This window comes from Caloenas nicobarica, chromosome 10, assembly GCF_036013445.1.
Source record: "Caloenas nicobarica isolate bCalNic1 chromosome 10, bCalNic1.hap1, whole genome shotgun sequence".
Taxonomy (NCBI): domain Eukaryota; kingdom Metazoa; phylum Chordata; class Aves; order Columbiformes; family Columbidae; genus Caloenas; species Caloenas nicobarica.
Genome location: NC_088254.1, coordinates 22657142 through 22678478, shown reverse-complemented (window position 1 = coordinate 22678478; position 21337 = coordinate 22657142). Strand labels below are relative to the sequence as shown.

The window sequence follows — 21337 nt, the reverse complement described above, 5'->3', positions numbered from 1 at the left end:
GAAGAGAGATGGGGGATCTGGGTGGGTAACTGCACGTGCTGCGCTCGCTATGGGCTGAAAATAGCCCTTATCTATCATCTGTCAACATCTGCTTATCGCACGTCACTGCCAGTTCCCAGGATTCACAACTGGTTCCATAGCATGGGGTTTTTTTTGCTTCTATTTTGAGATAGAGGCTGAAAGGCTCAGGAGACGTGACTGTGGCATCTCATTGCCCTCCGTGTGTACATCCACCCATTTTATCGTTAAAACAGTGTTGAAAAAGCAGCAATGGAGGGAAAACAGAAGAAAAGAAAAACTCCAGAGGTACAGAAACAAGATGACATTCACAGGTGAGATCTTAAGGATGGGAAATCACGCAGGATAAATGAAAATACATAAATCCCAGTGAGTTAAAGCTCCCCTGGTACGATGCGTGCAAAAAATTAAGAGATGTGACTTAGCTGCCGCGCGTCTGGGGTAACGCACCTGGCGCGACAAACTGTTTGACGTTGGTGAACTTGGTTTTTTCGGGTACTGTGGACAGGGAGCAGCCTTTGGGCACCGTCCACTCGGCGGCCCGGCCGGTTTTGTCCTTGTCCTCGGCCGTTTCGTACACCTCGACGTGAGGCGGCTTCTCCGTCAGGTTCTTACTGTAGTGACTCAGCCCATACTGTGCGATCTGGATGGGGTAGAAATAGCCTTGAGGTCCCCACTGCGTGGACAACGGCACGCCTGCGAGAGAGGAGGGAAAATGAGTGCTTTATCGGCACGTTTTCAAATAAAAAGGCAGATTTGAATTGTAAACAAGTCCTTATGGTCTTCCATACATTCTCATTTAATTGTTTACTGAAGCATCATACTTACCTTATTAATAACATACATTTAAAATGCCCTAACAGATTTTTTCCCCCTGCCCCAGAGACCACTAAATCTCTAACCGATGTTACATCTAACGCAATCCCTTTAATGTCACATAAATCTTTGCAAATTAAGTGTGTTATTATTACATTTTGGTAAAGAGTTATTTCATGCTAACAGAGCAATTTCCTCAGCGTCCACAAACCTGCAGAAACCAGCCAGGCTCTCCAGGCAACACCTGCTGAACATAGCCCTGACTTACACACGGACCTCTGTGAGCAAGTAAACACACGATACTTAAAATATGGACAAACCCGGGATTCTCCTGAAGTCCTGAGTTTTATTTGGAAAGAATTCCCAGTCTCTAAATAAGAATCCAAAGTGGGAATATATCACCATGACCCTCTAGCAGGAAACCAAGGATATTTAGCTCTGTAAACCTTCGCATGCGTGTAAGAAAAGAAAAAGGCAGATGAAAATAAACAAGTTGACATTTGCACCATTTTCCCCCTTGGCAATGTCAAGCTTAGAAACCAATTTCTTCAGAAACGTGGTACAATGAAAAGATTACTTTAAATATAAAAAGATACATTTTCATACATATTTCGGTGCTTTGCGTTATTAATAAATGTGACTGATGGAGATGTGATGGCTTAGTGCTGCCTAAAGAGAAAACCATCCCAGGGAATATTTAAATACCGTGTATTATTTCAACTCCTGGAAGCCAACTCACTTATTAATGCTAAACATTTTCAGTTAAGGGTGCATTCATCGAGACTGAAAGATGCAAAAAAAGAAATGTGCTGTAAGAGCTTCACTTGAAATTTATACAAGATGACAAGATTAAATTCTCCAGGTCACAGGACATAACAACACGTTAACCTTGCAGAAAGGGAGAAGGTGAAAGTATAACGTGATTTTTTTTCCCCATCATGCAGCAATATGAGAATTTCTAGGGCTGGAATGATGCAAAACGTGCCTGAGAATGTGTTTTAATATTAAAACTCCTGCCTCACAAACTACAACTATTTCTCTTCTCCGACCTGCTTGCTGGACGCCAATAACTCTATTGCCTTTGCAAAACCCACGCTCTGGCCCCGAGTTCCACAACTACAGCTCTTAAATCACAGGCTGCCAAAAAGCAAGGTTTGTAGATAAATAACCACGTCGTCGAGCGTTAAACTCGCTGCTCTCCCATGGTTTCGGCAGCACCTCGCACTGTCTGCGGGGCAAGAGGCTGCACGATCGGTCCCAATTCTCATTTAGTTCTTACTGAATTTCAGCTTTTTGCAGAAAACCATCACAAAAAGTGCCCTGTTTCCCTCCTTTGGCAGATACAATGACGATAAAAGTTAAAAAAATAATAAAAATGTGAGAGCAACCTTAGAAAAACCCCCACGACTGACATATCCTATGCATTTGTTTATGTGAGTCCTTTACAAATTAACTGTGTGACACGGCAGCTTTCTGCAGTGACCGCGTCGTGGGAAGAGCTCGTATCGACACGGAGCATCCCCGATCACTGAGATGTACGAAAATTAATGTATTTTATTCCTTAAGTGAAAGTTGGTCTTTAATTTCTGAAGGGTCGCAGTGTCACATTCTATAACAATTTTATAAAGTCATTAAGTTTTTAATATGAAACCTGACAAGAATTTTCTGCGATCAAATCTTTGCCAAGTCACAGGAAGACCCTGTGTACTAATTACTGGTTGCACAGCTTAGCAAAAACGCAAATTGGAAAGGTTTTACCGTATGTTAAGTTTATCCAGGGACACCTGGGTGGCTGAAGAGCTTTTTGACCGTTCTCTGAAACCTCCTCCCCTTGCTGTGGGCAGCGGGACCTTTCGCAGGACCCGATTTACCCGCATCGAGCGCAGGACGAGCTTTGCCAAGAGCTAATCCCGGGGGGGAAGGTTCGGCTGCCGCACCTCCAGCACCGCGGGGAGACGGGATATTGTTAAACCCCAAATAAAACCCTGAATATTAAGCTGCCCGAGCAGCCGGGCTGTCCCATGGCTGCTGGCAGCGGCGTCTGCTCAGAGCACGGGGCTGTATGTGTGCCTGCAGGGATCACGGAATCACAGAATGTTCACAGAATGTTAGGGATTGGAAGTGACCTCGGAAGATCATCTAGTCCGATCCCCCTGCCAGAGCAGGAGCCTCCTCAGAAAACAGAGGCAGGCTTTTTTTCTTGTAATTTTATGTTTTATAATAAGTGTGGCTCCCTAACAGATGTGCCAATGGCAATGCCAAAACCTGACAGCAGCACTGTCAGAGAAGCGTCCTGGCACCTCTGGAGTTTGCCGCAACCCGTAAAACCAGAGATCACAGAACAGTTTGGACCTTTAAATGTCATTTAGTCCAACCCCCCGGATGCAGGACGGGAGCTGGAAGGACTTGGCACGAAGTGGAGACTGCGCACGATTTCTCAAAGTATTTTTATCGAGACTATCACGACCAGATTAAGATCACTTTGCACCTCAGGTGATGGCAGCAGATTTTTAAAAGCATTTCGACTATTAAAAAACCCAATATAATACTCGGCACAAACCTTCGACACCACTTATGCACTTGACTCTGTCCCGAACCTCCACGTTGTAGCCCTCAAAGGACATGAAGACCCCGTCGGGGTGGTAAGGTGCTCGCTGTGTGTATACTTTGGAGTAGCTATGAGAGAATTCAAACCTGTCATAACCATCGTACTGCGCAATTTTCCCATAAACCTCAAAGTATTTCTCTACCCAGCTGAACGGCAGGAAGACCTCGTTGCCTTCCCTCCTCCCTTTAACCGTGTGCTCCTCGTTGATCAGACAGTCAATCTCCTCGTACTTGGGCCCGGGGGCTTTGTTGAAGGCCCCGGCGACGGGGGGAGCGCGTTGCTGCTCCTGGGGCGACGCCTCCTCGCTCTGCGCCCGCCCCGCGTCGCTCTCGGCGGCCGCCCGGCGCTCGGCCAGGCCGCGGGGGAACGGGCCGGCCCGGTCCGAGGAGCATCGGTTCCAAAGCAGCACCGTCACCAGCGTGAAGAGGGCGCAGATGACGATCAGAGTCTTGTAGTTGACCCGAGCTGCCAAGCAACGCATATTCACACCATACCTGCAAAACAGGGAGGGGAGAGGGGTTTAAAACACGGTGTTTAGAGCTGGTTGGTTCTGCTGACTCGGAGCCCTGGGGGAGTCCAGCTGGTGGAAGCATCACCACACACGGCAGTGGGAAGGTGGTGGAAGTGGGTACCTAGAAAAGAATTTGGGTTTTTCCAGCTCTCCATAAGCAACAAGATCAAACGTACCAAGTCAACAGATTTAAACGAAAAGAGGAAAGATTCAGGCTAGATACACCGCATTTTTTATTTCGGTCTTCTTTTGAACAATCCTTACGGGGGCAGAAGTGCTCATGATAAAATCAGCATTTCGGTATCTAAAAGGGGCCGATAAGAAAGACGGGGACAGACTTTTGAGCAGGGCCTGTTGCGATAGGACAAGGGGTGATGGTTTTAAACTAAAGGAGGGAGATTCAGGCTGGACATGAGGAAGAAATTGTTGCCCCTGAGGGTGGTGAGAGCCTGGCCCAGGTTCCCAGAGAGGTGGTAGATGAACCATCCCTGGAGACATCCCAGGCCAGGCTGGACGGGGCTCTGAGCAACCTGAGCTGGTGCAGATGTCCCTGCTCATGGCAGGGGGGCACTGGGGGAGCTGGGGAGGGCCCTTCAACCCAAACCATCCTGTGACTCCGTGATTCACCTCCCGGCTGCGACACCAGATGGTTTCACCAAATGCAAAGGAACAGCAGCGATCACAAGGCAACTGCTTCTAAATCAACAGCTCGATGTTAACGAGATGCTCGGCAACCACCAGCAATCAGTGAACAAACTCTCTCCTGGGCACACAGGAGAAATCCTCAGCAGAATATAACCAGCACCGGGACAGGGGGATTTCCAACAAAACAGCCCTTGAAATATTTGTAGTTCGCACAGCTGAAATCGCTGACTTACCTCTGTAAAAATGGATGCTTGGTTTTGCCCCCCCCCCCACTTTTAAAACCAGTAACGTGCATGAGGAGGAGTGAGTGGGCTGGTAACAGAGGAATTTACAGCCACGGCCTCCAGAAGAAGCCAAGGAGGGACAGGGAACAAGGACAGGCCCTCCCGGAGCCTCACGGGTCCTGCTCCCCCAGGAAAATACAGAAACCATCCAAACCCTCTCTTTGGGATTTTATTATTTTTTTCTGCAAGATAAACCCTCATCCCTGGCGAAACGTGCTCTGACAGCCCCGTTACAGCCCGACGAGGAGCAAGGCTGAGCAGCACCAAAATACATCCAGAAGCTGAAGTGATTTAATTGCTCAAAAGACCCAACTTTTGCCGAGGAAAAATGTCCTTCGAACAAATGATGTGCTTTTTTCAGATGCGCAGGAATATTTAAGATCCACTTCATAAAATCCTTATTAAACACAAGTTTAATTTCACCTCCCCAGTAAAGCCGCAGTATCAGAGGTGCTGAGTTAAGTTTTAACTTAATTTAAGCTTAATTGCAGCCGGTGGGGGTCGTGCAGCCCCAGATGTGCCAGGATGGTCCTGCAGATGTTGCAGCTGTTCTGCTGATGGGCGCGAGCTACCCACACAGCAATTAAAAGGAGTTTCACCTCGAGTCGCTTCCCCCCACTTTAAAATGGCAACAATCAATTCTCTCCCACCAGTTTTATGTTTGCTGGATAAAATGACCATCTGGTCATTTAAAACTGGACTTTAAAAGGTAAGTGTCTTATTTTCTGAAAGCCCAGTTTACTACAAGCTTTTAGAGAACATAAATTTATATATAATTGTATTTTTATGGAAATGCTAACAGAAGAATAAATCCAATTTTCTGCATCAGCAGATAATTTTTAGTGATGATGCTTGCAAGATGACCTCAACAAATACGCTCTGCTCTTTTTACACAGAGGGATAATTCACTTTTAAATAGGGAACGGCATTTCTGACACACTTCACCCCTGCCTATAAAACTCAAAATTAATTAAGCCATCTGGATTAGCAGAGGATGGGGAGCGAGGGAAGGGGAAACTCCATCACCGCACTTTTCACATCCTTATTACCCCCTGATTTTAAAAAGACTCCATAGCTGTGAAAAGGTCCTGGCTACGTCATTCTACACAGCTTTTATTTTATTTACAGAGAATTGGGAGCAGCACAAAGCGCTTCCTACGCTTGCTTTGCAGAAGATGCTGCAGGTCAGGTCCAGCTGCATCCGCGGCTTCCTGGCAACGCTGCTGAAATATTTAGTTTTTATGAACTATAAATGAACTGAAAAGGGCTCGGAAAGAAAAGTGGAGTCTTTTCAGAGAACCGCCGCATTAAGTCTCACCAGCCACTGAAAAAAAATCTAGACATATCAGTGCTGGAGAGAGGCTTATTACATGTTAAATGGACAGATGGATTTTCATTCAACTGCAGAAAAAATAAAAAATTCAGGATTTCAACAGTAGAAAGAGGTAATTTAAAGCCACGAAATGACTGTGTTAAACTGGTTTATTCCCTTGCTGCTCTTATGAAAAGGTTTTCATCATACCATACGTTAAAGATTTAAAGAGTAAAACACGAGAAAGTAGTTTTAAGGGATGAAGTAAAAGATCCACGAGCCCCACGCTTGTTTCCTCCGCACTTCACAGGGTGACGTACCCACCGCTCCGGGGCTGCGCATCCAAACATCTCCCACCTGCATTTGAAGGTATGGACTCTTTATCAGAAAAGTCAAACCTTATCCCTCAAGTAATACTGAAACTACAGGTTTTAAAGGGCAAATACTTCTGAGAAAAATACTTCTGAGAAGTCAAAATTCCTTTAATTCCCGTGTTGAATTACTGGGGGGCAGAAGCGGCTGCAGAAGAGCCATGAACTGCCGTTACTTACACTGCGCTGGACAACAACGCAAATCATCTATAAGTTAATAATCGTTTAGTTTTACACTGGTTACACTTACATAGTTGTGGCACAAATCATTATATAAATTCGAATAAAGATGCAATGAAACAGCATTTCTTACAGAGCGAATGCCCAGTTTCAAATGTCTCCCAAAACGGGCACTGCAGTTAGAGAAACTTGTTTGGGCAATTGCGGCGAGGCGTCAAGGCTTCCCAAACACTGTTTTTCATATAAAGAATGACCGGGTTAAACAAAAATAAAACCTTGCTGCCTCTGCTGCATTAACGATGCCTGGAAAAGGACAAATCTCAGCTCTCCACACCGGGAATTGGGGACCCACAGTCCCAGCTGTGCCGCTCGGAACGACAGATCCAGTCTTGGCCCTCGGTTCCTACATAAGCCCCGGTCATTCGCATTCTAAAAACACCCGTGTCTCTCTCTCTCAGGAAATCACTTATAAGACAGGTTTTCTTGATCTGCAAAGCTGTGTTGAATATATTAGAAGTAAGAACCGACCTGAAGTCCAGGCCATTACCAGGTGTCTGTGTACTTGAGAAGATGATATGTATGTATATATATGTGTATACATACATACACGCACACATTGTTTTTCAGTGAGCATTTCCTTTTGATCGACACCAGCATCAGCCCAAACCGTCATCCCCTGGTTCATCGCTTCACTCCCTCCAGGTGCAGGAGTTAACTGCAGAGCTACCAAGAAAATGAGCATTTCTTCCGTTTTTCAAGAACCATTAAAATACGACTATTTCAACAAAGCATTCCAGCTCCTTTCAGATACCTCAGTGGGAGTTACGCAGGAGTGTTAGTCTGAAAAAGTCCCATTCCAGCAGACGCTGGATCACACCCTCCCCTGTCAGAGACAGATTTTCCATGGCAGCGATGATGAGATCAACGTGACACTTTTGCCTGCCGAATCCTTCAGACTTTTCCGTCATGCTATTTATACCCACGCTACCTGCACCTACCAAAGATCTCAAGCCAAACCTCATTTTAACTGAACATCAGAGCCTTTTCTTGAACTCATCTGACCACTGACATTTCATTAACTTCTGTCCTTCAGCTTTATTTTTTTTAAAGTTTATGCTATAGACATTAAATTGGCCTTTGGCGTTGTAAAATACTGTGTTTATATAATGTGACAACGATTGTATTTGCTGTCAAATAGCAGTAAGAGGACTCTTTCTGAAAATCCTGAGACCACAGAGTAAAACTTCAAGGACATAAACGAAGATGCTTCTCCTGCACCATCCCTGTGCTCTCCATAAAATACCCAATATCCAGGGAACAGGACAGCCCTTGCGTTAGTCTGAACAACTCTGGAAGAAAAAAGGAAAAGCAAAGAGAAGAATAAAATCTAGAAACAGAGGAGCAGCAACTTCTCTAGTAAATGCTGCAAAAAGGTGAAGCAAAGCAGCCACAGTTCCTCGGAAAAGCAAGATTCCTGCTGCTTCTGGGTCACCGGGGAGGGTTTTCTTCAAAGGCTTTTTTTCCTGAAAGATCGGCCACTTTTGATTTCAGCTGTTTTACCAGGTCTCTGCCTGCATGTTGTCCATCCAGCCCCAAAAGCAGCGCTGCTGTGGGCTCCTCGTCACTTGGATCCTGCTCTGGTGTGAGCAGAACAAGTCTGAGCTCCTTCGCAAGTGCAGCAAAGCTGGACGGGTTGAAGACAAATTCATTTTCATATTGCATTTTGCAAAAGAGAGCTACAATACTTAACTTACAATCCTTGTTACGTAGTTTGCCTGTTCGTGGCCCTTCACAAGAGCCAAACGCAATTTCTTTTCTTGCTGGAAGTCCCGCAACGCAGCAGCAGAAAGGCCGGGGGTGCTGGGTGGGAGCGCAGAGGGCGACGCGCGGGGGTGATGCGGTAAACTCATTTTAAACCACGGGGTGTGGAAGGACGTGTCCTGCTGCAATCCTCGGCCTTACCGTCCCAGCTTTGTTTCGGAAAGTGACATTTAGTTTTTGCAGAGAGACTGCGCTGCTGCTGCTGCCCACAAAAGCATTTCGCCTCCAGCACCTGCCCTTCCGAAAAACCGCATCTTCAGGTGTTTGTCCAGTCTCGCTGGCATTCGGAGTTAAAGAAGCAAGACCATTAAAGCAGCGCCACGGGCCGACACGGACACCGCACTTTGCATAAAGGCTGATGCATTTTATCCAGGCCAGACACGAGAACTATCTAAAGCATCTCCCAGCTCCCCAAGGTCCCACGTGTGCGGGTTCCTGGTGACACCGCGGTGACGGTGACAGCAGGAGGGATGTGAACAGGGACACCGCTGCTGGCCATGTGCTTTTGCTGATTTTTAACCATTATTCCCGTTTCACCAGGGTGACACGGATACACACTGCGCTTTCAAAGCCGCATGCGATATGAGCTGCCGGTGGCTGCTTCAGCGCCGTCATTTTTTTTCTCTCGCTTTGCCTGAATCAGCTTTTAATAAACCAGATCGATGATTCTCCAACCAACAGAGATGAGTCACATTTAACTTGAATTAAAAGCCCCAGAGGATGCATCACGTGCAGCAAGAGCCCGACTTCCCCGGTCCCACAACCATCTTACCAGCATGAGCAAAAAACCAAGAGTTTTAAGCTGGCAAAAAATACTCGATGTTTTCCTCAATAAATAACTGCGTCAGGACTCCAAAAACCACACCACAAAGTACGTTTCCCAAGAATGGATCGGCTGGCAGCACGTTCAAGAATTTGCATTTAAATTCTCTGCGTTTAAACAATAATCAAAAGTAAGTTGCCCGCTGAGTCTCGGAGGTCCCCGAATAATCTAACACACCAGCTCTGTGTTTGCTCGGTAGGAAGAAAGACAGTATTTTTCCTTAAGACCAGGGATTTCTGCTGAATAGCGATAAGCTACCTATTTACTTTGAAGCCTCTATGCCAGACTAAGCTATTTAGTACAGAGGAAAAACAACCCCGAACACCGACTGCCAATCTGAGATATGTTAAACTCAATATTTAAAGAGAAGATACACCGCACAATTTAACAAAATAAAGCAACAAGACCAGAACTTCAATACATACCCAGACCTAAAAGTTATACTCCGTTGCACACAAACCTCAGACAGATTTCTTTTCCTCCTGTTTCCTGTTCAGTACACACAGCAAAATACTATCCAGGTCGGTCAGGACAATGTTTTGTCAGAGAAAAAACAAAACTCAGGAATTGTTTTCACTAACTGCGGAAAATTCTTTTTGATAATTGTAACAACATCAAAATTTCAGGTCTTTTGCCAAAGCTCACTTATGTCTTAAAACGTGCTATTTAGGAATCACTTGACTTCCTCACAGCTCCACATTCCCCAAACACGTTTTACCTGCGTCCTCAACCTGCTCGTGTTGGCTCCTTGGAAACCCTTCCCATCATCTGCTTCATTTGCTTCCCCTCCGCACACCCCAGCACTGGTTTGCAAAGCACTGGCCCTGCAGGTGTTATGCATTGAGGAAAAACATTAAAACCCATTCTGGCAGCCCGTACAATTTATCAGAACGCTAACCTGGGCAAGCTGCTTCCAACAGACAAGCCTGGCTGCTAATATTTTATTTATACTTGATTCGCATAGGGCCTGTGCTCGGCTTGTATTTTAATACATGGCGCATTGTCAAGACTGCTTGTTTTTTCCTTAAGTGCTGGGAAATTACAAGTCTGTACAAACAAAAACGAATGTATCTACCAGAACAGAATCAAGATTACCAGCCCCTCCGCCGGCTCTTTAGCGCAGATTTACTATCTAATCCTCGCTGCTTCCAGTGCTCCATCTGTGCGTGATTAGACAGAGGGGATCTGAAATATAAAATGAAGAAGCCATATCCAGCAGCTTATCCTACACTTTTCCAGTCCAATTAGAGCCTAATGCAGTTTTATTTGTATCAACACATCTATTATTAAGCACCAGCAAAGTCTGTTGCTATATAACAGCTAATTCAAAAAGTCAAAGTACTTTTCTATAGATACTGACATTATCATTTCGTATTAGAAACTGAGATTTGCACCTAATTTCAGCATTGGGCACGTTCAGTGCCGGTATCCACACAGCTACAAGATTTAGAAGGTTTTCAAAGAGGTTTTGCTGCTGCCTGGAGAAACGCAGGGAGCAACCGCACGTCGCTCAGAGCCCTCAGGACAGACAGACGGACAGACAGACATCTCTCTGCACGCAGGACAGTCAACACAAGTTAGAGCAAAATACTTCCCCACACGAGAGCAGGATTTTAGTGACTCGCAGGCCTTTGGCTGTCACACAATCTGGAATGTTTTATGATCTAAAATTGGAAAAAAATTCTAAAATCGGAAAAGACTTGCAGGCTTCAGTGCAAGGAAGCGGATGAGTTGCTCCAAGACTCGTCAAGGCACTGGATAACCCATCCTGAGCCCTGCTTCCAACAGGAGAGGGGGCTAGATGATCTCCAGACGTCCCCTGCAAGCTCCACTTGCCTGTGAATCCACAGAAAAACGCACGAATCTAAAGGTGCGTTGATCCAGTCAACTGAAAACACGGGACCTGCTCCTGTTGGTCCTACCCAGCAAACACCCGTCTCCTTTCTCCCGCATTCGCTGTGCGCTTTGGAAAGCGTTCATCAGCCTGTGTTAATTTAAAAAAAATCAGATCCAAGAGTAATTGTAATCCCAACTAGAGAGAAAAAGGCTATTTTTCCTGAGATGCCAGGAGGGTGTTCCCCGTGGCTTTATCCAGGTTTCTTTGCCTTCAGAGCAGCTGCTGCAAAGGCTCCCAGGCTCCAAGGACGGACTGTCCAGGTACCTTTGTTTTTCTAATAAATCCAGCAGAATACCACCACAAAACTCTGAAGATGAAGTTACTTGTGCATGACACTTTCAGGTCGTATCAGGAAAACCAGCTAGCAGGTATTGCTGCGGTAATTACGAACCCATTTATTGTACAGTCTAATAAATCTCCTCGCTTTCCAGATGGATTAAGCTATTAAACCCCTCGTTAATGGCACAAACAATAACTCCAAAATCCTGCTGCTGCTTACAGAAGCGTTACACGGCCTCTTTCCAAGCTATCAGGTATTATACTGTTACCACACAGATTAATGAAGCAAAAGATGAAACTATTTCATCACTCTCCCTTATATTCACGGAATCACAGGATGGTCTGGGCTGCTGGGACCTTCCCAGCTCACCCCATCCAGCCCCTCCATGAGCAGGGACATCACCCAGAGCAGGTTAATCTGTTAAGAACTGGTTGTTCTTGGCTGATTTATTCAACTTCTTTTACCATGTCTTTTTCTCTGCCTTCCTGATTACATTATCTTTGCAAGGCAGCTGACCAACAAGAGCTCCACACAATATTTAAAATATAGGTTCATCGCATTATTTAAATTTAAGTAACTCTTATAAGCATAAAGACATGTTTTTCTATACCAATAATTTATAGTTTTGTTAAGCCATTTGAAAGATACACTTACACTTGGCTTTGTACAACATCAGATTATAGACCACATGTCAGCTGTGGGATCTGGAAATACTATCTACTGTACATACACGATTTTGAATCAAAATAATTTCTTACACATACACAGTACGGATCTTCAATGATAAGTTGTTTCTGTGGATCGTTAAGTTCCAAGTAGCTCAGTTTTGGCCTTGCAGTCTTTAACTTGTTGGTTGGTTTGTTTTTTCCTGGTCAGATCCCCTGGAGGAGCCGGCACAGGCAGCAGAGCTGCTCGTTTTGCTGCTCAGCAACGCATTATTACCTTCCTAGAACAACGGAAAACGCATCATTCCAACCATTCGTCTTCATAAAGCAAAAAACACAACAACAAACCAAAGGGGGGAAGCCCCGTCCGCCTTTTTCTTTATGGTGCTGCTGGGTGAGCAGTGATGAGCGGGCTGTCGGGAAAGCTCTCGCTGCGGGTTCGGCATTCACAGCAAACAAAATAGCAGCGGAATAAGACGGCTGCAGGCAGCGTTTGCTGCTTTGTGGACACAGATCTATCGCCTGCTCCATCCCACCGTGCAGCCTGGCCGGCAAGAATGGGCAACCAGGTTGTTTGGTTCCTCTGGATCACCAGTAACACCCTCCTGACCAGGCGTCTGGTCACAGCCCTGCACAGGAACATCTGCATTCACACCAAGGAATTCAGAGCAAGCACGTGTCCTTCCTCGCTCCCTCCTCTCCTCCTGCTCCCATCTCCCTCCTGCCAGAGCTGGGAGTGTCATTTAACCCGTTATTTACATTAAAAAGCCCTGGAGGGGTTTAAAAGACGTGGCTTAGTGATGGACTTGGCAGTGTTGGACTCCATGATCATAAAGGTCTTCAACCAGAATTATTCTATTCTACTCCTATTCTATTCTACTCCTATTCTATTCTACTCCTATTCTATTCAGTTTTTACGTGAGACACCTTGATTAACACCATTTTTGTCCTTTAAAGCAGCCTCCGTGCTCTCTCTGCAACCAGCTTCTCCAGTCCCACAGCCTGGTCACATTTAATCACCAGCGCTGGCAACCGTTACATTATCGTGTCAGCTCCTATTTGTTACTGACTTATTAAGCATTTTATCCTGATGACGGACAGCGGCACAATTTTAAGTGACGATAAATCCCCATCCCCGCGCTGCTCTGGCAGCAGTTTTCTCGTGTACGTGTGTTATGGAACTGCTGCTACCTGCACTCACCAAACAGCACGATGGTTTTCACTGCAACTATTTGCCTTTCCCAAGACATAAGCATTTGAGCCCAGTTATTTTTGTCCAAAGTTACTTTAACTGCTTATTGGAATGAGTGTGGTACAGAACATTTAACAGCTACCGTTCCAGATGTGATCCTCACGTCATATCCCCAAACTCTCATATACCAGCTCTGTTATGCAGAATAATTGTGAAAATGTGTTAACATACAAAGAACACACACGTTTTTGGCATTATCTCTGATGGACGGACATGCCGTATATCCTAAGAGAACTTTGCCGACAGAAAGCTGCAGAACCTACCAGCTGCTTGAATCATTCTAACCTTTATCTTAAAGGTGCGAAGGCGTTTTACATTTAAGCCAAAGCCAAGGAATAGTCAAACCCTAAGGAAAAGAAAGGCAACACATTTAAACAGTCACAAAGCACGCGCTTTCTAAGCACGTGGATAATGTTCAGCCCGGTACTGACGGCTCAGGTGTCCCAGTGCGGGTGACATGGGGACAGAGGGGACACCCCGGCCAAAGAACGGGCTGGAGACTCATCACTCAGATCTCAGGAGAAATTCCTCTGACGCCAGGACGGGTCCAGCACGGCGGCAGTAATTTACATTTTGCTCATGCCACTGGAGAGAGGATAAGCCACATAACTCATGGTCTGTTTAGCCCCAAGAGGTCAGAACATGTGTACTTTGGAAACCCTTTTCTGTGGCTCAGCATTGTGCACGTACGCCTTCAAGGCTGATAAGACAAAAAAAAAAATTAAGAATTTTCCCCTCCTGTTTCCCTTTTCATGGCATGGTGGAGAGCTACCAAACCTCCACACCCGGAGTAAAGTTTTGGTGGGTATTTCAGAGAAACAAACCCCTGCTTTTCAATGCACAGATACAGGACTTCCAACCTAATTCTGAGCTGGATTTAGGAATCGTACAAGAAACCCCAGTGTCTAAGGTGTGCAGACCACAGCAGCACAGGAGAAAGCATCCAGGCAGTTACGCACCTGCGCACATCTGTGGCTTATGGCAACAGAACTTAAATAATAACAGAAACCCTTTGCTTTACCAAAACAAGAGTGCCATGTCTCCTTGAAGCCCACCCGGTATCATCACCCACTTCAGGGCAGGGCTTTCATGTCGGGAAGTCATTTGGATCTCTCGTTTGCCCGTCCCTGGTGCAAACATATATCAAATGATCTAAAACAGAAAGCCTGAAGCTTGCTTTCCCTCATTTTTTTTTTTTTTTAAAGAGGGCAATATCAATAAAAACCCCTCCGGCAGACCTGAGGAGCTGCCCGGCTGCTGGCGCCAAGTGACGCGTCTGCGGATCCCACAAACCAATGTGTTTTTCACGGAAATTCCCAGAAAGCGAACACACAACCTAGGATCAAAATGAGATTTTTCACTGTCATTTTACTGGCTTATCAGAAACGCTTGAAAGTCGCCTCACGCAGTTATGTTCACATTAACAATTACATTCTGCAAGGAAATTCTTGCACCCAATGCCGTGACCCGCAGCCGAGCTCTCGGTCTGCCCAGGAATTGGGAAATAACGTCTCTAAGTGTGGAGCAGCCAAAGCAGCACAAGTTTCCTTCATTCTGAAAAACTGTGTTTATCTGCTTTGCTCTCAGCGTACGCTCTGAGAGACCTTTGACGTGAAAAGGAAAATCTTTTACCCTGGTGCCAACAGCTCAGTGACCTCGAGCCCGTGCGACGCATTGACTCTTCTTGCCACCATAAAGCCCCAAGTTTGCTTTGTGCTCTTTGTTTCTTCCCTACCAGGTGGGTTTTTTTTTCCCTCACTAAAAAATCCTGATTGTTTCGAATATCATCATTTTCTTCCTGCCATCAAGCAGGCTGGCGTGCAACCTGCATTTTAGTGGGAAAGACGGAGCAGCATTTCCTTTCCCAATGGGGTTTCATGGCCGGAGACGCCGGCGCTGCTGCTGCCAACTCATTTTTACAAACGCCGACAAGAATTCAATAGAAGGTGAGCACCAAATTACAACTTGGGCGGCTGGCAAATATTTGGCATGCCTGCTCGCATGCAACCTTCAAATAAAAATAGAAGAACCCTTCTATTCTGAACGCTGCCATCACCCAAAACAAGTGGACACGAGACTTTGGAGAGTACATCCTAAAAACTACACGGTTCCTATCGAGCAGATGAACTTGGAAGACCTGGTCCAACATCTTCACAAGAGCACGTTTTAGTTTAGCAATTGCTAAGGAGAGTCACGTAATTTCTGCCGTTAATCACGACTTCCTCAGTTTTCGTTCACCTACATTTAGAGTTTATTATTGGCATAAACCATTCACAACCGTATTCTTACATAGCCTCAACATACAGGTTCATTGGCTTTTTTTTTTCCCCACTATGTAAAAAGCAGAGGTTAAGGAAGTAATACTGCTTATAGCAATGAAATAAATAAAATCTGCTTTAAGTTAGAGGAAATGCCTCATTTTTCCTGCTTAGCAAATCCTAGCACTCCGTGCAGATGGTTCTCAACAAAGGAGTCACTCAAATGCAGAATTAAAGGTTTCAGTGACATTTTGCTGCTTCAACTAAATATTAGTAAAGAATACGACGTGGGCAACAATAAGCGATGCCACTTAAAAACTTAATTAAGGGGATTTTACCAGGAAGTTTTAAAGCTTTGATTATAATTGCTTTCACAGGTATTTTCTCATCGTTTTCACTTAGAAAAAATAAATCACTGAAAAGACTTTTCCTCAAAGTTCATCATGTGCCATATTAGCAGCAGCTGAACCTCAATATCAGCAAACATGAGCTGAGCAGCACCAGAAAGCATCGCGTTTTCCATACGTGTGGGTTGGAAGAACACACAGCGAGGGCAGAGAGCTCGGCTGTGGGTTTTCCAGCCTGGGTTAGTCAGACACATGCTGAAATAAAGCAGCACCCGCGCACGGCCCCACTTCTGGAACAGCGATTTCTAAGGATTCCGACCCAAAAAAAATCTCCGCACCAGGGAACGGTGTCCACGCCGTGGGTACCGGGATCTCAACTCCGAGATGTCTCTTTCTGGGGAGAATTGCTGTGTTTTCTTCTCCTAATCCTGCAAATCGAGCTCTGTCTGGCACTTCATTCTCCAAATAACAGCGTGTCCCAGCAGAGTTTATGTTTAGACTGCGGCATTAACCCTGGCAAACGTGTTTGGAAACCTTCTGTTTTGAGATTTCTTTTCACGCTCAGCACCCAGCGGTCACCGGGTCACAAATCCTGGTTTACTGAAGTTCACCACAAAGGCTGAGCTGCCTTTCACGTTAAGGTGCAACAGGAACTCCTTAATTCTGGTTTTTAGCATACAGCCCATCGATGCACATGGGCACGTAATAAGGTATGGGATAAAGATATCCTTTTATTTTACCTCCTTTTTTTTTTTTTTTTTAATCCCACTTTTCAGCTCCTTAGAAGAGCTGATGAAAAAGGAGGGCAGAACAAAATTAGAAGCGATATAAAAGCATGCTGAAAGCTACTTGACAGCAAACGGCTTTGGCCGTGAATTATTTTCTATATCTATGACAGTGAATTATTTATTTTGAAGTACATGAGGTGATTACTATTAAACATCAATAGACAAGAAATAAAATCACCAGTGAAAGAAAAGGTCAGAACAACTGCTGAGAAGAGATAAAACGTTTTCAGAGAAGCCTTTTCTCCTCAGGAAGAGACGCAGGTCAGCAAAGTGCAGAGAACTGTTGCATGGGGAGAGATGGAATGTTTTTGTCCATGGCTCCCATGTTCTGCTGATTTTTGAGATTCCTTCGGTTCTTTGCTCCCAACGAAACTGGGATGCCCACCTACGGTTATTATAGATTTGTACATACAACACAGAACATCACAAGGGCCTGGGAAGATTTGTAGCTTTAGAATTCTAGCAAACAAAAGATAAGTCGGTCAGTCAAGACAGCTTTTCTCTGTGAGGAACAGAATTCCAAATTCTTTTTCAGAGGCACAAGGTGGGATCAGGGACCAAAGGCAGCAGAGACCTGGTGGGGACCCCCCGCGCCCCCAGCTCTGCTGCCACGGCCGAGTTGAAACGGCGTTGCCAGCTGGAGCAGACAGACTCCATTCCCAAAGGCAGCAGGAAATACCAGACATCGAAATTCCACCGTAGCGCCAAATTCTTCATTTTTGTGACTTTTGTGTGCCTATCCCTGCTTGAAAAATAAATTCACGTTTTACAAGCATTCTACTGATATTTTAAGCTTCAGGAGCTCAGTTCTTCTACTATTTGCAGACAGGAGCGTTTCACCCATGATTTAAACCTCTACTTTTAAAACCCACCACAAACGAGCCTAAGAAGCCACTCCGGGGCAGCAGGAGCAGGTCCAGGGGTGTGTGACCTGACTGAGCGCAGCAACGCCGAGTTACACCACACTACATTTACACGCTGAAGTTTCCAGGCCAGGCGAGGACGGACCTGCGGACCTGTGCGCCATCCTGGAGATCACCAGCAAAAGCATCAAGTGGAAGGGGCCAGAGCATCATCTGCGGGGTTTTCCCCTTTCTGCTCCATGTTTTCCACTAATAATGAGTCTCCATCGCCCAGAACATTTGCAGAGCTGGGAAAGCATTTAAGTACAGGGGAAGACAGGATGCTTAATAAACTAAGCAGTCTTGGGGGGGGCACGGAGAGGGGGAAGCAACAAATGCAAGTTATTCAGATGGGACTAGCCAGCTGCACAGCGAGAAGACACTAAACAGGAGGGCTTTGGTGTGTGGGTTTTTTTAAAAAAATATTTTAAATTTTTTTTCCAGTACCCAGAGGTTCCACTGCATTGCAAATTAAACCCCAGCAGGTTGTCAGGGCAAAACCCACAGGGGGCCGGGGGTACCTGTGGCCGTGGTTTGCGAGCTGCAGGAGCTGAATCAACTGCTCTGCTCAGCATCGCTGGAGACGCAGCAGGACCCTGCTGCAGCCTGGGTACCAAAACCGTTTCTTAACACGAGACAAAGCTGTTTGTTGTTTTGTTTGTGTGTGTGGTTTTTTGTTGTTTGGGTTGTGGGTTTGGTTTTTTATTTTCTTCCTTAAATTGAATATTTATGTCATTTCCTGGAGCAGCTGATTTAATTTCATCCCCGTCTAATGGGACTTGAGCCAGTTTAAGTGGTTTATCCTTAGGAGAGGCAGCGTGTCCACACATCCCCTCCAGAAACTCCTTTCTTCATGTCCTTCACTAGTAAAGAGGTAAGAATTGCATTGAAATACGGAAAAAAAAAAAAAAAAAAAAAAAATCACAGTGCTTTACACGATTTAGAAACAGTCAATGAAGAATAGATATTACAGTAATGGTTCTATTCAGCTTTTCTAACAGCTTGAAGTCCAGGCCTGTGAAGTTGCTTTTTGTACTGTGGCGGAAGCGGCCTGGTGGACACAGCTTTCCAGATTGTGTTTCAGAATTTAGGTTAACTCACACTTAACCTAACCAAAAAAAAAGTCCTAACAAACAGTTAAACTCTCAGACTCCCTTCCAGAGCAAGTTTCCCTTCTCTAGCTCAACCTCAAGACACAGCAATTCAAACCTCAAAAAGAAAAGAGCCTTTCCAGAAAAAAAGGGGGGGAAAAAAAAAATATGAATGTCCCGGAACATAAAGAGATGGAAGTGTCACGTATTTTCTCCTGGTCTGTCTCTGGCCACCAAGCCAGCTCTGGGATGCCACGGACCCATTTCTCGCTTTGTGGGAGCACAATCCAGTTTGGTTTTGCTCCCTCCTGCCACCTTCTTGTCATCAGGAGAGGGCCCAACCCGCTCCCGCCACAACGAGCTGGGTTTGGGTCATTTTCCCCCTGCCCTCAGGGGGTCCTGGAGGCCCCTGCAAAGAGGGGCTGATGGGTTTTGGTGTGTGCAGAGAACCCCGAGCGCTCCCGGGGGTTCCTGGCGGCCCCGTGCCCGACGGGACACGGCTGCGCCGGATCGCTTCGCGCGGCCTCGGGAAAGAGCTGAAATCGCTCCAAGCTCCGCGGGTTCACAATGGGTTGGGAAGATGAAACTTGCATCATTTCCGTCTGGAGAGAAAAGGCTTTTGATAACGTCCGTGCGCAGGAGGCGGCTCTTTGTCTCCAGGCAAAGTCCTCGGCTCGCTCCGAAAGGTGAGAATCGGCTCCAGGAGGTTTGCACCATCCCTCCCATCGCACCCCATCTGTGCAGGTGCTGGACCACTTAAGTCATAGCAATTAAAAGAGAAGAGTTCTTAAAACCCCAGAAATCATAAACTTACACAAATATCCTGACTATACACAACAGTTCTTTCTTAGGAAACTGTTCTCCATTAGCCTTTGTAACCGAGACTCCTCCTCGCTTCCACCTCCATAATTAGGGGACTGAAGATGTCTCAACTGCAGCTTCGTATATTCAGGAAATAAAACAATTTACAAAGAGACATCGCTCAGCTCCAAATGCAGATTTACAGTCAACACTAATCCAGGGGGACTCTAACGATCTTCTTTGGCTCCACTTCTCCAGATAGCTTTTCGCTGTTCTTCCTGTTGCAATACACCAAATTGTAATTGTATAAAGGGATACTCGCTATTCTTTAAGAAGTGGCCCTCAAATTGCTTCAACCTCTTGATGCTGAGCAGCCCACAAGAATAGAAAAGCTGCAACCTGAACTTATTGCTCTTGACGACGTAATTTTTCTGCTTGGGATCAGTCTCATGCAAAGAACCCCAGAGTCAATCGTAGCGTCTAGCGATATCATTAAACAGAAGACCCGGACAACAGATATTTCACGTGTTTTAAGGAGAATAACTGGCAGCGGAACAACCTCCATCCTCACAAGCACAGACTGATTTGGGTCTGCGGCTACGCGACGGTTTCTATTTCCTCCGCGGGCTCTTAGCTTGATTGGATTAACTTTAGCCGCAGCCCCTCCAGCAATACTCCCAGCTGGATTTCTGCATTAAAAAAAAAGAGAAAAGCAGCAAGATGGGGCTTTCGGAGCTGCTGCTGGGTTGGGATTGGGGGGTTTGGTACCTCCAGTGCCAAGAGGACAGACTGAGCATCGAGATGCTTGTGCTCAACGACGCCCCTGCAGCAACGATTCGTCTTCAAACTATTTCAGCACACGAGCAGTCAATGAATTCTCCAAATAACTCCCGTCCCTAAACGCTTCCGAACACCCCAGAGGAGCTGAGCTCACGGCCTGGCTGCCAGACACGCTTGCACTGACACTTTCTGGATTACACCTGTGCCCATCAAACCCTTGAACCCATCACACTACGACCACCCGGCACCGCTGGACGGGTGACCTGGCACCGAATCTCCTCTGCTTCCTAACATACCAAATACTTTAACAAGTGAATAGCTGGGGAGAAGATTACTGTCTGCTTCAGCCATTTCACTGGGAGCGGGATCGCGCTCTGCAGTTTTTCCCAGAGGAACAGGCGGTTTGGTTTGGAAAAGCCGTATCACCGAACAAACCCTTGACATCAGCACACATTTCTTCATCTTTGGCTCTTCCGCTCCATTGATTGTAGACCTTTTACTGGCTTGCAGCTTGCCATGCAACTTAATCAAAATACTGTGGGATTCTGGTGGAGACACAGTTGAAGGAACAGACCAGTTTGTTCTTTTTTTTCGCACCTTTGCATCCTGACTTTTCTCTGCACCACCTCCCCAACATGGAGTTTTTTTTCCTCTACTGTCTTCTTTCACCTTATTTTACACAAATTAACCTACAGGAGTTTTGCTACAGATTTCAGGAAGAACTTAATTTCGGTTCTGGAAACCTGGGCAGGCACCAGCCCAGAGCTGCTGCAAAGTCCTCCTGCCCCCCGTTGCAGGGCAAAGACAAATGACTTACAGCAAACACTGTGAATAACCCCATTTAAATCAGCAAAGATGCATTCAACACCCTCCAAAGACAGGGACGT

At 45.8% G+C, this 21337-nt stretch overlaps 1 protein-coding gene across 4 annotated transcripts in view; it reads right to left on the bottom strand.

Annotated features, from left to right (window-relative positions):
* GLCE (glucuronic acid epimerase) overlaps window positions 1-21337 on the bottom strand; it is a 48586-nt gene that overhangs the window by 5529 nt on the left and 21720 nt on the right. For 3 of the 4 annotated variants that reach the window (XM_065641561.1, XM_065641563.1, XM_065641562.1), the window contains 2 exons: window positions 3395-3936; window positions 469-714 (listed from right to left, as the gene is read on the bottom strand). In XM_065641561.1, coding sequence (XP_065497633.1) covers window positions 469-714; window positions 3395-3923 — 775 coding nt within the window. In that variant the 5' untranslated portion in view covers window positions 3924-3936. Of the gene's footprint in view, window positions 1-468; window positions 715-3394; window positions 3937-21337 lie in introns of those variants that run through there. The other variant, XM_065641564.1, reaches the window with a different exon arrangement.